Source organism: Drosophila yakuba, chromosome X, assembly GCF_016746365.2.
Source record: "Drosophila yakuba strain Tai18E2 chromosome X, Prin_Dyak_Tai18E2_2.1, whole genome shotgun sequence".
Taxonomy (NCBI): domain Eukaryota; kingdom Metazoa; phylum Arthropoda; class Insecta; order Diptera; family Drosophilidae; genus Drosophila; species Drosophila yakuba.
The window spans coordinates 11,870,878-11,888,821 of NC_052526.2; the positions used below are offsets into that span (position 1 = coordinate 11,870,878).

Below are 17,944 nucleotides of genomic sequence, written 5' to 3' on the forward strand. Positions count from 1 at the left end.
AGCTCTGCTCGGCCATTGTTTGCTTAGGAATACACACACACACACACACAAATACAGCGAATACGCACACAGCGAAAAAAATGAAAATTCCGTGAACCACAGTGCGTATACGTAATACGGGCAGCAGTGCTAAAAATCGCGTTGCCCGAAATTGTATGAATAATAAAAGCCAAAAATTGGCCTTCGCGAGTGAAACGAAATGAAATTAGACAACATTTCTGATGACTTTCTGCTCTGTTTGGGTCTAAAATTGCCCGGGATTGTATTTTTGGCATTTCGGATTGGTTTTTGCAAAGTGGGTTTTGGGAATGGGAGTGAAAGTCGGAGTAGATGTGGGTGGAAGAAGGCGAAACCAGGACGAAGGGGCCAGTCGAGTCGACAATTTGTCAATTGACGCGCATCCAGGCGCTGGCAGCTCCTTCCGCCCCACTGCCTCTCAATGCCAGGACACCAAGTCAATTTTCATAGACATTTCACTGCAGTCCATCATTTTGCCCCGCCTCTTTTAGCAGCACCCTTTGGCACGGTCTTTAGAGCCTTTCGAGTCCATCTGGCTGGAATAAATACATTTGCTTCGTCTGGTCTGGTCTGCTCTGGTCTTCTCTGGTCTGCTCTGTTCTGGTCTGCTCCCGGCATGATCGTTCGTCTAATTGAGGCCGATTTGCGAAGTCCTTTTGTGCGACATCAAAGGCTGGCAGGACTAGCAATCGGTGGTGGTGGCCAGCAGCTGCAGATGCTTCTCCTCGGGCAGCTGCACTTTATCTGGCTTCTGTGGATCCTCTGGCTCCAGAGCAGGCTGCTCCATCTTCTCCAGATCCTGTTCCCGCTTTTCCATCCGCTGTTGAAGCTCTGCTTTGGTCCTTGACAGCCGCTCCGATTCAATGGGCTCCGTGGCCTCGTAGGCGTTTATCCAGAGCATGGCCGCCAGCGTGGTCATCAGACCGCCCATGATGGCCCACTCCCAGCGCAGATAGACATCGGTGGAGACGCCCAGGTAGCGTCGCAGCACGAACTGGGTGGACAGGTGGAGGATGTGCTCGACGCTGCACCAGAGCCACAAGGCCAGGACCTCCATGAACGCCACGCCCAGTACCAGTTCGACAAGGAAGGCGGTCAGCCAGCCCATCCGGCGGCGATAGCGCGTGGGCAGGACCTCGATGTCGTGCAGGAAGTGCAGGATGGCGCAGTAGGCAATGTGGCCGGCATAGATGGTGCCGGGAATCACCGGGAATCGCTCGATGTCCAGCAGACAACTGCCACGCAATCCGAAGTGCAGAACGCTGGCAATCAGCAGCACCAATGAGGAGGTCATCGTGGCGTTGTGGGGTATTGGAAATTTTTCAATTTTCCTAAATTTATTTTACGCTTTTCTTTTTTTTTTTTCACCTGAAAAGTACAAGGCCGAAAGGTGTGTGTGTGCGTGTGTGTGCCACCTTCAACTAGTAGTTGTGATTTGCTTATGTAAAGCTGCTTGCCCGGGCTTCGAAGTTTCGAGCACTTTGGCGCGGAGTACGTGATCGAACGAAAACATTTGCTAACAAGGGTAAAAACTAGTAACGAATGCACCTGCTTCAGCATGCGACTGCGAGTATATGCTATCTATATTTGTTTTCATTTCTCATTCCCATTAATACAACGGAGTTTGTTAACTAAAAATTCGGTACTGCTTAAAGGAACTATTAACTTTTTTCAAATATTTCTAACATCGATCGATTTCTGGCAATTCATTTAATTCCGAAAGCACAGAGTTCATTGCTGTATCGTTTTAATTAAAAACTGACCCTAATAAATGTTTTTCGGGGGCTAAGCGCTGGTAAGAAAAGTTGATAAGCTGCTGGCTATCAATCGCAATATTCATGGCGAATACTAATCTGTGTGTCAGTGCTTCCATAATTATTCATTTCGTTTTTCAATTGCCGCGGCAAGGAAACTTTCACCTTCGAACGGAGCTAATTCCGGGCTAAGCCATATTTCCAATTAATTGTAATTCGCTTTGGCGGCAGACAATTTCCATGCATTTAGCAGTGCGCCAGGTCATTAGGTGACCCCCAGTTTTTCGCCTCCCTAATCCCTTGTCACGCCCATTTATGTTCATAAATTATGCAGTCAACCTCTGATGCTCATTGACCCAGAGGAAAACCCCCCTCCACACTGGAGCCCCACTTTCTCAGTGGGGCAGCTGTCGAAATGTTATTTCTTTCCTTATTTCTGCCTCATTTTTTGCGCTGGAAAAAGGAAGAAAAGGGAAAAGCGGGCGGGGAAAACCGTTTGATCCCTTCCGGCTTAGCTGGGACTAAAAGTAGAGCACGACGAAAATAAAATTAAAAAAACAGACTGACAGCGGGTGGGTTAATCGGAAGTGGAGCTGCTGGACTGAGACTGGAGGGTACAACTCATTGGACAACTCAGCGCCAGCGACAACTTTAAATTTATTACAAGCCAGGCCCAGAATTATGTATTTTCCATTAATGTGTCTCCTTTTTTGTTTTTCTGGACATAAGCGCAAGATACTTCTTCGATCGGCTTTGGTTTTTGGGCAGCACAATATTTTGCATTGGGAGTTGGCTTTGATTAAAAGGATAGATACAATCCCCAGTCAATTGGTATTTTTTGTTGTTTTCTGATTTCGGGCAGCTTGACTTGCTGCCTGCCGTCAGTCCATTGAAAGTTTTGTTTTCTGGATTCCCCAGCCCCGCCAACGGAGCACGTACAATGGACTCGGGGAAATGGGAAATCTGCGGATGGAAATGGGGAGATCTGTGGAAATGGGTGGGAATCTGGGGGAAATGGTGAAATGGGGACATGGGAATGTGCCATCCCCTAAGAACGCACACTATTTGCTTATGCAGATTTCGACCAACATTTCGCATTTGTTTTTTTTTTTTTTTTTTGGCAAACAGCGGCAGAAAGTGAAATGTGAAATGTTGCAACAAAAGGGGTCACCAGATTTTTCTGATATCATATGATATATGAGATATGGGCCCTTTTGTCTCTGCCACTTGCCACTCTCCGCTTTGGCATACATATACATACATATATTTATGTTAAATTCATGATATTTAAATTAGTTAGCCAACAGTTTGTCCTTGGTCCCACGTCGGTGCCCTGACCTTTGCCCCTTGGGTTTTGCCGGCCGCACAAAAGGCCACCCGGCTGCAGTGGCCAAACATTCAATTATGAGGCCTCCAGTCTTCGAGTCTTCGAGCCTTCGACTTTCTGTGTGTCTGACTTTGACTTTGGCTCTGGATTTTCAGCTCCAGCTTCTGGCCTAAGCTCATCTGCCATTAGCATTTCAAATGCCACGCATGGAGGAGAAGTGGAGGGATATCAAACTTTTACCATTTGCCTGCGAGCGGCAAACGACAAAAAGCAACGCAAGCTGGCAAAAGTTTGCCATCATATATCTTGTCAGTGTGCGATGCATACGTTATCGGCGGAGCCCTTCCTTCTTTCTAGCTGAATCTGACCCCTGACCCCTGACCCCCACCTCCTCAGCCCCTTGTATTTGCCGCACTGGTCAAGTAAATGAGTTTTCCTGCGGCTTTTCCACATTTGTTTTTGCGTGCCTTGCCATTTGACAGATCAAAGACCGACTAATACACAAGCAAACAACAAACACTCACACACACACACACACTCACACGCACAGAAACACACACTCACACGCACACACACTCGCACAGATCGGATGCCGCATCGGAAATGGATATTTAATTAAAGTTCTACGCTTTGTCGTCGACTTCTCTTTGCTCTTTGTCTGCCATTCGAATTTCCCCGATAGAAAATTGAAATTGCCTAATGCTAAAATGATGGCCACACAAAGGTGAGCAAACATTTCCTTCGACTCGCATCACATGTCGCTCGAAATCAGTGCTTCGGCTCTACGAGTTACTTTACAAGGAATTATTCAAGAAATTTTCCATTGTGTGCTCAGTTTAAAAATAAACATTCTTTTGGGCTGCTATTTTATTATATATATATAGCTAACTTAGTGGAAAGATAATTCTGCAAATAATGACCAACAAGAGGCATTTGCTTTAAGCACATTTATATATTTAAAAAAAAAGTTAACACTAGGCCACTAGCCACACTATTACATATACGAATATTTGTGTTATTACTGGGGCCACTGGCAACTTAAGTGAGCACCTTTTCTGCCAGTGCAGCCACTGGAGTTCAGAGGGCAAAGCGGCGGAAGTGGCGCACGGGAAGGCAAGTTGTTCTGGAGACAAACTTTATGACTTTTATCTGAGCTCAAGTTTTGAGTCAACCTAAGACATCTTCGAAGAAGCTTCGATGCTGAGCCCCCTTCGAAAAATAAATTTCCTGTGCCAGCCATTAAAAGTAGGGCCACCCAAGCCAGCCACCCAATTCTCATCAGCTGAGTTCTCAAACTGCCTCGCGGCCAAATGCATAAATATTTCCACTGTCTGTGGAAAGGCGCCACGCCTACGTTCTTCCGCCCCCGTCTCCATGTCCTCTTTTTTACACCAGAGAACTGCAAGAGTGGCAAGAACACTCATTTATGTCTCGCAAACAGAAATTTAAAGAATACAAAATAGACATTTCTTTTTTATATATTATATTATTTGCTTTGTTAAAATGTTTAATATTTGCTTTCCATATTTAACTTTATAAATATATAATTTATTTCTCCATTTCGCACCATTTACTCACCCCTCTCCTCGAGCTCTTTCCACGACAGAGCTGAGAGCAGGTTGTAGCTCCTGGAAAATAGGCACTTTCTCCTGTAGGTCGAAATCACATTGTTTATATCCTCTGCTGCCACATAAATCACTGCACCACTCACTCACATTTGGTATTTTTTACTAAAAAAATATCGAAAAAGTGGTTTACTTATGTAGGACTTTTGAGAAGCGCAGAGGAGGGCACTTATATTTTGGTATTTTTTTAGTATTAAGTATTTAGTATTTAGTATTATTTAGTATTTAGTATTATTTATTATTTCCTTTTAATGTAAAGTAATGCTTTCAACTATTTCGAGGGTTGAGTTTGAGTAATGCAATTCCATTTGTTGCAAATTTTTCGGCTTAAGTAAATAAGCTGCTTAAAATGTCCATATGCGCATTCATGTTTTCGTTTCACTCCCCTTTTTGTTCGAGTGTAGCGGCCGCTTAAAAAACTTCAACACCGCCATTTTCATATACATTTAAACATTTATTTGGGAGGCTGTTCACGTTGCAGGCCCATGGAGGAATATGGTACTATACATATATATAGGAGTATAGGATGTGGGCGTGGCGCTAAATTTGCATATTTGCAGAAAAGCAGCGCAACGCAAAAGTGTCATAAAAATTCAACATTTCAATGAAATGGGAGAAGTCGGAAAACAACAACAGCCGCCGGCGGTCAATGGGATGGGTAAAAGTCTGGACAGCCAAATATAAGGGCAATAAAAATGTTATATGCCGGCAAAAGTCGGACCAGAGATAACAAACGATGTCCGGCAGGAATTTTAGAGAAATGCCACGTCTTAAAGCACCAACAGAAGTCAGAATCTCTGTATCGAGCTTTGGGAACAGAACACATCTTTTTTATTGACCATTTCGTGGAGCTATCGAATTTACTCGGAACACCAAGTGAATAATTTGCTAGAGTGTTTGAATTACTCAACTCCTTACTTCGAAATCTGGCAGCATTTGATTTATTATTTATTCATTAGCTATTATGTTGCTATTAACAGCTCCATAAATAATTCGCTCAGTGGTTTCTCAATGAATCAGAAAAATATGTCCATAATTGTGTGCACTGATCACATTGTACTGCAAATGCAGCCAATTAATGGGAGACGAAAAAAGTTCGCTTGTCACGCCAATATTTTCGCACCGAATTATGTGGCATCCATTGTTGGGGACATGGGACATGGAACATCGCCGAACTCATGTTTATTTACGAAATGGAAATCCGCGATATATAAGCATCCGGTCCGTTTCCCGTGTTTTGTTTAATCAGTTTTGCAGCGCATTCTAGTCGGTCTTTTGGGTGTTTCGGGTGTGAAATGCTGGGATGCTGGGATGCTGGGATACTGGCTGCCTTTCGCTGGATTTTTGCATAATGAAATTGGAACACGGCGCACAAAGTGAGCTGCGATGCCGACATCATCGAGTTACAAATTCGTTTACGTTCACGTTCCCTTCTCTTTATCGCTCGCCAATGGCGGGCGGAAAATTCAGGAAAATGCGCGGAAAAAAAAGGACAGCACAACACAGTCGTGGCGCGGAAATGTTGTACGTTTTTCTCACTTCTTTTTTTTTTTTTTTGCCTCTCTTTGGCTCTTTTGCTGTGTTTGGATGTTTGGCTCTCGGGCCTTTGTTTTTCGTGGCAGATTGCGTCAGATATTAAATTTATTTACGCGAAATTCGCACGTCGAGCGCTCTCATATTGTGCCGCCACAAAGCACAAAACACACAGTATACACTATACAGTAAGCAGTACACAGAGCATACAGTACACAGAGCATACAGGACATACAGGACATACAGAACACAGTATACAATACGCATGTATTGGTGCCCAATTGCTGGCCAGCAAAGGGGCGATGGCAGAGGGGCGTGGCAGCAGCCTGTGATACCCTAGACAAACACAAAATGGCTTGTTGTTGTTTTCGAAAATTTCTCCAATGACAGTCACATGATTTAGCGACAAAGTTTGCCTGCTCTCAAAGTTCCTGTTTCGAAAAGTAGGCTGCAAAATTCCCTGCAAAACAGAGTCCTTTTTGCGATAGAATCTGACTTAATGAGGAAACATGGGCTTGGTTGGACGGGCATAATAGGCTGTGCGTGAACACTGATAAAAATGAGGCCAGTTTCCATTGCTTTGGATACGGATTTTGTATTATACGAAATATTAAAGGTACTCCAGTCGCACCTTTTATGCAATGGAAAGGCGGAAAGGTGGAAAGTCTCTCTAGTTACAAATCCGTCAAAATGGTCTTCATTCGGCAAAAGGTACTCGAAAGCCCTAAACGATCCACTTGGGTTGAGTGGCCATAAAAATGCAGTAATATTGTTGCATTTTCGTTAACAATTTTGTGTTTATAATTACCAGCCGAAAACAAGAGCAACTGAAATGCAACTAAGGCAGCATTTTAAGTGCATTTGGACAAAAACCGGAACAATCCGAAGGGGAGAAAGCCTCTTGTTTTCAATTAATATTTTTTCCGCTCCATGCTGCGCGTTGTTGGCGCTGTTTTGGCGCGGATTACCAACTCAAAAATGCGAGCATATGTACGAGGGAAAAGGGCTGCACTGAGCGAATTATTATATCATTTAGAGAGCAGTAACGAAATTTTAAACCAATATAACTGCTCTTTTCTTACTAAGTTTTTATTTATTAACTAATTGAATATTTTACTTACGTTTCCCTTGCATGAAATTGTTAACCAAAATGTTAGTGGGTTTTTTTTTTTTTGAGTGCAGGAGCAATGGCGAAAAGCGTCCATGGCAAAGGGATTACTTTTCAATTAGGCACTAGCCAGGATCCGGATCCGAAACAAAAAGAGCCTGCTAGCACAGCAGCAAGCTGATTGGGTCGGATCCGACTTATTAGGTGCCCGAGATGCCGATGAGTCCTGAAAGCTGCCAGATTATTCAGATAGCTAGCATAGCTAGTATGTTTGCAACACTGTAGTATCTTGGGATACTCGTAATACGAATAATTATAAGCTGCTGATTATCTGCATGCCCAGTTTATTCAGGGGGCAAAGCTGCAAATAATTGGGAAAAATGGCTCATTCGTTTGTGGGGGGAGGTGGCATAAATAGCCAGACAACAGCACATCCGCATGCCCCAAAAAATATGCATATGAGTGCAAAATGCGCTTTAAGGCCATTCACAATTAATTGAACTGTTTGTGGGCTTGAGGGGGCGGCGTTGGCGGCATTTTGGTCTGCATAACATTGCAATTTAAATGTTTTCATTGCCTGCCTTAATTTATGGCTGCCGGAGGCCTGGCCAAAACGAAACGAATATAAAATATTTAATAAGCATACGAGCAACTCGGCCAATATGATATGCACACATGGGATGCGGGGTGCGGGGTGCGGTGTGCAGTCCTGTTACTGCCTGCAAAGGATGCAGGATGTTCGCAGCAAGTGAGCGAGCGAGGAGGAACTGCATCGTGGGCATACAAATCCTGGCACAACTTGAGCTGTAAGTGACGTGAGCAGCTTGCACTCGTCCCCCATTTTGCCCTTTTTGCCATTTGCCCAGCAGCTGTCAGTCGTCGTTGGGCTTGGTTTTAGTTCTCCTGATCCTGAGTCCTGGGCGGATGGAACTTGTCGGGACATCCTTTCGTGGCAAATGGCTGTCAAATCTGCTTGCATTTTTCATGATGATACCGCCGAGTGCCGTTCTCACTGGGTCGTAAACTAAGAAATTCCATTTGCTTGTTGCTCCCTTGCAGACCGCATACTTTGGCATTACGTACTTAGCGTCGGAATCGACTCAGGACATCGGGCGTCCAGGACATCAGGACACCAGGACATCAGGATCTTGTGCAGGACCTCCGAACCCAAGAGGCTGAACTCCTCGGACCACCGGAGTGGTCGGCCGATTGGTAAGTGTGTATTCATTGGTCAGCAGTTGAATGTTGAATGCACGGCGGTCCCTTGATTTCGTTCGGGTTAATTAAAACACAGAATACACTCTGACAAAATGCCATTTAATCTACTCAGCAAATGGCGAAAAAAAAAGCAGGCGGCAAATTAATTATGCGCATATTTGTGGCCTCGACAACAATAACGCCAAGACAGTCCGAACTTGGCCCAAAAAAACAAAAATGAAAATAAAAAGGCTCATTGTGATTTGCATTTTCGTCCTTGTCGCCGTGCCATTTATGACAGATTTGTGCGGAAGGACCTCCCTCTGCGCCAAGTGCCGCTGCCTGGCAACCCTCTAATGCGGTGGGTGGTCTGGATGGGGGTGTGGATGGGGGTGTGGATGGGGGTGTGGGTGTGTCTGCTGCTTTGGGGGTGCTCTTGGGTGTAGCCATCTATTAATTACAACAACAATCCACTGCTAATCAGCAGGGAAAGTCCTGGAAAGTCGCAGTGGGAGAGTGTAGAGTGAAGAGTGAAGTGAAGGGGCGGGCGGAATTAAAGCGTCTTCGGTGTTTAATGAGCCGCTGAGTCGCATAAATTTCCAAGTGGCGACTGTACTTTTCGGCACTACAAGAAGCGCAGTCAAGATGCTTAACCCTCGAATTGCCTTACATTTTTCCACCTTCAAAGTTAATGCCCGGAACAGTAGGAGAAGTCGAAGTGAAGAAGCCGAGTTAAATTCGTCTTGAGTGGCAATCTGGTTCGAAAGGAGTTTTATTTTATTCAAGCACTTTATCTGGGAAAACGTCAATCAAATGTTTATTCGAACTCAAAATGATTTACTACTAGCTAGTAGAAATGTGAGTTTGATAAATGAAACAAAGAGTGCATATCTCATCAGCATCACATGGTAATCGGGGTTCAGTATAAAGTATAGAAAAAATCAGCTGTTTAAGCCCACAAATTATACATTCTTTTTGGAAACTGTGCTTTTTGTTGGACCATCTCATGTAAAGTAATATTTCTTGGTAACTTGTGTGAGACTCACTGCCGCATTTAGGCCGCCATTCAAGTAACCCTCGCATTATCCTGGCTTAGCTGCCATTCAATCAATACGCTAATGGTTCACTTATAAACATAATTTGGCCTGGACTTAAGTGCCCCCCACTATTTGGCCACACAAACATCCTGCGATATGTTTTGGCATATTAAATATTTGTGCCGCGTTGATTGGGGTAGATCGGCTTTTGCATTATTAAAACGAGACTTATACAACTAATCAAACTTATGCAATTATCGCTGCTGGCTATTCAGTTTAATGAGCATTTATCTGCTGGGCGGGAGGAAAAAACCAAAACCAAAACCAAAACCAAAAACAATAACATAACTCCCATTAAATTCGACTGAAATTCTACTGAAATTCGCCAGACGATTGGCGCATGAAAATAGCCCCAATCTGCACGCACTCATAAAAGATAATGCCTTTATTTTCACTGAAATAACCGAACGAACTAAATTAAATTTGGCACTTGCGTAAATAAAAATGAAATTGTCAAAAGTTTCAGTTTAAAGGGTAGCATTTAAAATTTCTTGGGCAACAAAAAAGCAAGCACCCAAACTATTCTAGCAAAATCTTCAGTAATAAAACATTTGCAAAACACATTTATCGCTGGCTACTTGCCAAAATAGTTGGGGGATTTAAATTGTCCAAGTGTTTTTGATTGGGCCTGCAAGTGGTAAGAATAATCAGGCCGAAATGATTTAAAAACTTTTGCCAGAAATTATTGTGTGAAATGAGAACACAGAACACAGAACTGAGAACTGAGAACTAAATGGCTTAACAGTTGAGCGGTTGGACCGTGTGATTCCCCGGAATGGAATAAAAGTCAGCGGAAAAAAGCGCGAAAGTAATATTTGGGCAAGTTGGTAGCGAGGGCCGCGGCAATAATAATAATAATAACTCACAAATAAATATTGAAATGGAAAATGGAAAACGGAAAAACCGCTGGCCATATCAGTTGAGCGTAAGGAGCGCGGAAAAGTCGGCCAGTGAATGGAAACGAGGGCAAGGAAATAAACAAAGCCAAAATGAAATGAACTGTAATCAATTTCCAGTTCGGCTTGCGGGGTGGGAGGCAGTGGGTGGTGCTGGGAGGTGGGTGGTTTATGGTGGGTGGTGGACAAGGAAGAGCGGCAATGGCAGCAACGATAATATCCCTGGCAATTTATCGTAAGGTCCTTCTGCCTTGAACAGCCAAGCCAATTATTAACATTTTCGCTGGAAAAGAGCCAGTCAAAAATACACACATTTATATATAAATATATATACATATGTATTTATATATAAATGTATAAATAAAATACAAGTTGACCCGGACCGCAAAAGTGAAAAGAAATATTAACCTGGGCGACAGCGCCTATACATATTTCACCACCTATAAAGAAAGGTCTCTAAGCTGCGCCGCCAACATGGAAAAGCATTACACTGAAAGAAATACATATTTAAAAGAATAATGCTAAGCCTATTTATATTCTATTACAGCTGTAAATTGTTGCTTAAAATATTCCCTTAAATGTGCTTGAATTACAATTTATTGTTTAGTTTTTCTTTCATTGGCATTCAATTGTCAGAGGCCAAAGAAATGTGTGTGCTTCCATCAACTTGGTGTGCTATAATATAGTATTTTTGATTTGGCCCACTTGTGTTTTCCCTTACTGGCCTCCTCTGTCACACTTTTTCTGTGTAATTTCAAATGCGAATTTCAAAAGTCTGCCAAAGTTTGCCACAAATTTCTCGTTCGCTTTTTGCCTTTTAACGATTCAACTTTTGTTAGCTTTAGCGGCATGGCCGATTTTTCTTTTTAATTTGGCATGGCCAGTGAAATTTATAAAATTCCGCACAGTTGCCGATAACGGTCGAGTGGCCAGTAGAGGTGCTCTAGGGTGGTTTCAGCGTGGTTTCAGGGTGGACCAGCTGCAGCCATGAACGAAGTCCGAATCAGAACGCAAGTGCCCAAACGAAAGTATCTCGTGTTGGCTCTCTGTTCTCCAACGGCAGCTCATTTTCTTGCATTTCTATGCACCAACTGGTAATTAATTTCCACAGCCAATGCGTCCAAGTGCCGAGAAACACTGAGAAAAAATCATTGGTCAACTTTATTTCGTTCGAATTGGATTGAAACTCGCAATGAAACTCTATTAAGATAAGGAGATATGATTAGTTGGTTAGAAAGCATACCGAAATCATGTCATTAAAGTACAAATTCAGTCATAAAGAACATAACACATTGTAAAATTATTCACTTAGGAATAATATCAAGTGCGTTGCCTTTTCTCTCAGTGCACCCATTCACGGTTGTGTGAGTTAGCTACACTCTACGCTTGTACGAGTATATGTGCTGTGAGCTATGGGTGGTGGGTGGTGGGTGGTGGGTGGTGGGTGGTATGTGGTGGGTGGTGGACTCCTCCCTGTCCAGTCTGCAGCCTCGTTTCGCCTGGTTATTCTCGGCACATGCAGCAGCGCACTTTATCAATTTTATGTCGACTATAATTGCATTAAATTGAGTTTCTGCCAGCGAGCCCAGACGCATGCCACGCCCCCACCGCCTCCGCCCCCGACCACTTGGTACCCGATTCCCGATTTCTGATTTCCCAGCCGATGCGATGGTAGAGCTCTGCATATATTTACATGGCCATATTAAAAAGTTGCCTGCAAATGAAGTTATTGTTTAAAACGGGCGGCAACAAATTTATGAGCTTGAGAGGCACCCTAAGTGAGTTGGCATTAAAGCAATCTGCTGGAGACACTCCTGCAGCAGGTTACAGCTTCCATTTTCCATCTTTCAGGTTCCAGCTTCCTGGAGGCTTCACAGGAGGCGTGGCCAGTCGGCAAGGAAGCGAATTTATTGATTCGGCAAGGCGAATGGCACACGACGAACATGACACCGCATGAAAATCTGACAGCAGACTGGGCAATGAGAAATTGAAGGCATCGTGGGGAATGGAGGTCCTGTGTGCCAGGACGTCGATGGGGCGTGGCACGCACATCAAATGACAAACGAGTTGCCGCTGCATTATTGAATTAAACGCAAAGGACACCTCCTTGGCTGGTTAATAAGCCAGGCGGATCGCCAATTTATTGGCCATTGTATTTGCCCATGTGCAGGCTGTTTGGCATTGGACTTCGGCAAAGTTCGCAGCTGAGGGTCTTAAAAGTTCCCGGATGCCGCATGCACTGGGCGAAAAAAAAAGTGTGTCCTTTCCTTTTCGAACGGCCACTTTCCAAAACTTGTGTCCCTTGGGCCAATGTCCGCCGAACATGAAGTGTTTGGACAAGGGTGCCATTTCAATTTGCCACGACAGGTACAGCATTTATTTATATCTTCAGTTTCTACCTGCCATTCTTTGAATGAAGAGGGTGTTTGTATGCAAGTTACTGTGGGGTTAGTCTTTAAAGATAGTAGCAATTTTGGTAGATTTTCGGAGTTGGGAATAACTTTCCATATTTTAGGCAGCTTATTTATTTGGTGCTCCGTCCTGGGAAACACAAATATTTATTAAACTTGGAATGGCAAAACAACATCGACATTTATTATGCAAGATATTGCCTGGCGTTAAACGAAGTTTAGTCATGGAGTTCCACTTTAAATTTGGCTGTATGATTGCTATGTAGATCTTTAGCTTACAAATAGTTAGGTGTACTTGCCCCCTTTTTTGGCGCAGTGCCTGCGGAAGATGGCCAGTGCTCTTAATGCTCCATCCACCAGTTTGGGCATCCAATTGGGCCACTACGATCTGAAGACCAGCAATTTCGGAGCTGGTAAGCAGTTGCTTTGACTAATTTGCGCTGGCCCCCGATTGCGGCCCGTATTTAAATGAATTTCCCCACCATCCTTTTCGTCCTCGTTCTCGTTCTCGTTCTCGTCCTCAGCTCGTTCGTCCTTTTGCTCATCGCCGGCGTTATAACGGTCTATTTAATTGTAGCCAAGACCGAGACAGGGCCGCCTGAATTTTGTGTTTGTAGCCATCTAATGAAGTTGCCCGCAGTGGAGAGCTGGTGCAAAAAATAAAGGAGCAAAACCGGCTGAAAAAGACGCACACGGCGCAATGGGAATGGAAATGGGCCATGGAACGGAATGGTGATGGAGATGGGTATGGGTATGGGTATGGGGATTGGGATGTAGATGTAGATGTAGATGGAAGTGGGGAATGGGGCTGAGAATGGGTCTAGGCCAACAGCAGTTGCCTAGGACCCTCATTTATTTTCACTTTAATCAAAGTGTATGGCAACGAGGCAACAACGATGACGAAGCGGCTCCGACCGCAGATGCTCGATGCTCCACGCTCCACGTTCTACGTTCCACGCTTCTCGATTCACGGGGAAAAACGGAAAAGTGGAAAAGTGGAAAAGCACGGTGAAGAGCGGGGGTTGAGATGGGGGGCTGCAAAAATCGGGGACGGTGGAAGGCTGGCCTGCTGATGGAGGAGGCTGAACAAATTTGGCTTGGCATGCCCAAAAGAATTCTAAAGCGTAAAATAACAAAGAGCGAACGATGGGCAAAGCAAAGGCATAGCCGCCTGTTTCCTTTTCCAACCAAGAGCAAGGATAAGACCGAACGGAGAAAGTAGTTGTGTTTTAATGCGAGCACCGTGCTACACGTTATCCTTTCAGGCTGGAAACAAAAGCAAAACCCACAGAGATTGGACTCCATCTTTTCCCCCACCCCCCGCTAAATGGAAAAAGTAAGCTAATTAGTTAATGAAAGATATTTTCCTTTGTTCGAGAGAGCCGCAACTGCACGAAGCGAAACGAGCACGAATAAGATACTGAAATTGATTTCACGGGGGATTCCCCTTTATGCTTCCATTGTTCTGACCCTTCGAGCCACTCATCCAACTTTTGCCACCAAACTCCGCTCTGCAGAGAAAGAAAGATGCGTTCCAAATGTGGAGAAAAACCACATCAATTGGCCGTAAAACACCACTGCATACCTGACTTCCATCGAAAAGTCTGTGTAAGAATTTAAGAACTCTTACTGAATTATAAAATGTATACATTCAAGGAATTCCTTCAAATATTATTGAACGAGTCATCTTCAAATTCTTTCCACTTTACTTGAAACTTCCTGAGCAGCAGCCTAATAAAACATTTTTTTTTTGGCATTTCTGCAAAAGGAATTTAATGCCGATTAGGAATCCAGCGTAAGATAACCCTTTTCCGCACTCTTCACGTACTTTTATGTCCATTGAAAATTACAAACTCTTCAAGTACTTTTATGTCCATTGAAAATTACAAACGCTCGTAGCTCAAGTCGTTCTAAATTTTTGCAGGTGCAGAAAAATTGTTGCCCACTTTTGCGGGTCCAGCGAAGTTGGCCGTGTGTAGGCGTAGGCATCTGAAATATATGTAAAGTGCAGACCTCAACCCTCAACCCCTGCCACGCCCCCTTGCCACCGTCCACGGGACGCCCCTTTTCGCTGCCACGTCAATTGTGAAGCTGGTTTGCCTTTGTTTGGCAATTTCGCCCCGTTCGCTGCTCATTTTGCGCTTTCTTTTCTTCCTTTGTGCCCCAATGCATAATTCTGCTTGCCTGGCCCCGCATTTTCCCCCCGCATTTCCCGCGCTTTTCCTCGCATTTCCCCCCGTGGAAAAATCCCTGTGGGTGACCAGTGTCCAGCACTTTGTTGCGCTTTCTGGTCGCTGGTCAGCGGCCCGTGAGCTCTATGCCCTTTTGTAATGCAAAATTGTTTTGCTTGAATAAATCATAAGCTTAAAGCGACGCAGTCCCGTTTAAAGTCAGCTGGCAATGTCCTTCGACTTTCCTGGCCATCTTTTCCCAGCCATTCGATGCAGATTAGGTGCAGGAGAAATGTGCCGCAGGTCTGCTGCTTCGCCACTCATTATACACCCTTTAACCCTTTAAAGTAAAATGGTATTCAAGACAACCCCACAGCTTTTAAAGGATTAACGCAGGATGGAATGATTTAATTTAACTTTACAGGCCACTTAAATTGCTATTTTGATACAACATAAATTTGGCATATGTTGCAATTATACATAATAAATATCTATTCAATAGTGAGAGGAGTTTTCTTTGGCAAATGAGTACTGACATAATCTGGCAGATAGTTTTAAGTTTTTACAAAGGAAGTATACCACATAGAGAACTATTTTTAATTAGAGCATACTATAGATTTTATAATATTTATTTGGCTGCCCTGCTTATGGGTTTCTCCATGACTTCCTGAGTTCAAGACTCTTCCTTTTACTTGGACATACCCCTATGCCGATAGAGAAAGGTATTAACCCACATATAGTCTCAATTTGCATAGAGTCTGGCTTGTGGGCCGTCACTTACGTGGACATTCGCAGTGATAAAAGCCGTCCGAGTTCCTTTCTTTTGGCTGACAAGTGTGCGAGTGTGGCTGTTGGGAGTCTGTTATCCTTTTCCGCTCAGATTGCTCGGCGAGGTTGGCTTTTCTTTTGCCACTTCCATTTGCGACTCACTGTCTGTGCTCAATTTAGACGCACTTTACTTTTTCTGCATTAGAACAAAAAAACATTGGGTAGAAGAAATAACAGGACATGACAGCCTCCTGCCGAGCCCTGCAGAAAATTGAGCGTGCAATTTGGCTTTTCTTTTCAATAATTTTCCATTAGACAAGAATACGAACCACGCAGAAAAAAAAACACACACACACACACAAAAAAAAACAACAATAAAAACCAACAATGGAGAGAAGAAAAATCGAATGCGTTGGCAAAAAAAAAAAAGGGGCAACCGCCTGGCCAATGGCGGTGTGAATGATGATGAGGGAATCCACGGGGTAGATGACTTGCTCACACTCACACACACACACTCACTTCTGTCCCCCGTGTTCGCAAGTGTGTGTCCGTATTTCTATATATATACATATATATATATATGGGGGTTATATATATACTTGTATAGCAACGATGCGAACGAGGATGACGACGATGTGGCCGACGACGACGACACTTCTGGTTCAGTGAAGCATAAGAAATTCTCGAATGAATCGCTCTGTTGACGCTTGAGTAGACTTGAAGCGATAAGCGGTTTTTGTCCCATATACAAAAATATATCTAGTCGCGATTCCCTTTGTCTACCGGCCCCTGGTATCCTAGTATTCTAGTATCCTGGTATCCTCGTATCCCGGTATCCTGCCGCCCAGTACCCAGCACCCAGCACCCTACCATCAATCTGGTGCACCCATTCAGACAATAACTTAAAGCTTGGGCAAGAGCTTCCGATTTGCTTGGACAAATTCCGAATCGTTCTGCGCTTAACCCCAGAGAAAAGGTTTCTTTGACCCCTGGATGCAGAGATGGAAGTGTAGAAGCTGTATTAAACTTGCACTTCAGCATTGCCTGAAGTATACAAACAGCTCGATGGCATCTGTATGTAATGGGTAAGCCATTCTATCAGTGGAACCTCACTGCTAATTGTCCTTAAAGTCCCGGGGGGCTAAAAAGTCACAAGGCTTAAGAATATGATGGGCCCACGCTGCGTATACGCTATACGCGATGGTCGCCACGCGAATTGCTCATACGCCCCGTTGCCGCGGCCCTGGGCACGAAACCCAACCATGCCGCGCTCTCCTTGCTCCTCCGCCGTATCCTTTGCCGCTGCAGAGCGCCGTCCTAATGGAATTAATCAACTGTCATGCTGATGTCGCACAAATGTAAAAAGTTCCTCTGGCGGTTGGCGACGGTGTTGTCGCTCCTGTTCATTGGCACTAGTGTCAGATGTTTAAAGTTTCGGACAGCGGAGCCGCCGCATAACTAGTTAACAAGCATTTGCCGCAGGGCCTCGCAGGCGATTGCACGCGACAGGACGAAAGGACGACAGGGGGGAAAGGGGGGGACAGGAAGATACGAGGATAGGACGACAGGGAAGCCTGAGGACGAGGCATTACGATACAAGGACGACGATGCCCATTAAATTGTTGATCTTGGCCAGGCGACAGCATCTGTTCAATACCGCAGGCGACACATAGAAGGCAGCACACACACACACACACTCGCACACACACACACTCGCACACACACACACTCGCACATATGGACAGTGGCAGGACCCGTTTTTGGTGTCGTGATTCTTTTCGCCCCTGGGGCAACATGTGTCTATGTCTACATGCCGCCGTGTGTGTTCGTGTATCTGTGCCATCCTGCCATCCTGCGATAGTACTATCCTGCTATCCTGTTATCCTGCCATCCCGGTCGGGCTAAATCTGAAACCAATTTGCTTACCAAACCCCGCCGCCGCAGCCGCCTGCATTCTATTTCAGCGCAGCCATTGCCACTCAATTTGAATTATGGGCACGGGTCAAAGCTATAGAAAATGTGATATCGTGGCTCCCCCG

The 17,944-nt window shown here is 44.4% G+C and overlaps 2 protein-coding genes across 2 annotated transcripts in view; one reads left to right on the forward strand and one right to left on the reverse strand.

Moving 5' to 3' along the window:
• Positions 1-215: 215 nt before the first annotated feature.
• LOC6525114 lies at positions 216-1,423 on the reverse strand. Its single transcript, XM_002100917.4, has one exon. The coding sequence runs from the start codon at positions 1,310-1,312 to the stop codon at positions 701-703; it is 612 nt and encodes a 203-aa protein (XP_002100953.1). The 5' UTR covers positions 1,313-1,423; the 3' UTR covers positions 216-700.
• An 11,871-nt stretch (positions 1,424-13,294) lies between these two features.
• LOC6525116 (dopamine D2-like receptor) overlaps positions 13,295-17,944 on the forward strand; it is a 32,273-nt gene continuing 27,623 nt past the window's right edge. The window contains exon 1 of the mRNA XM_043206813.1: positions 13,295-13,379. Within this exon, the coding sequence (XP_043062748.1) occupies positions 13,295-13,379 (85 nt within the window). The remainder of the gene's footprint in view (positions 13,380-17,944) is intronic.

Bases quoted from the DNA above. Each gene is read 5' to 3' on its own strand.
- LOC6525114 (XM_002100917.4), bottom strand. From the start codon at position 1,312: ATGACCTCCTCATTGGTGCTGCTGATTGCCAGCGTTCTGCACTTCGGA.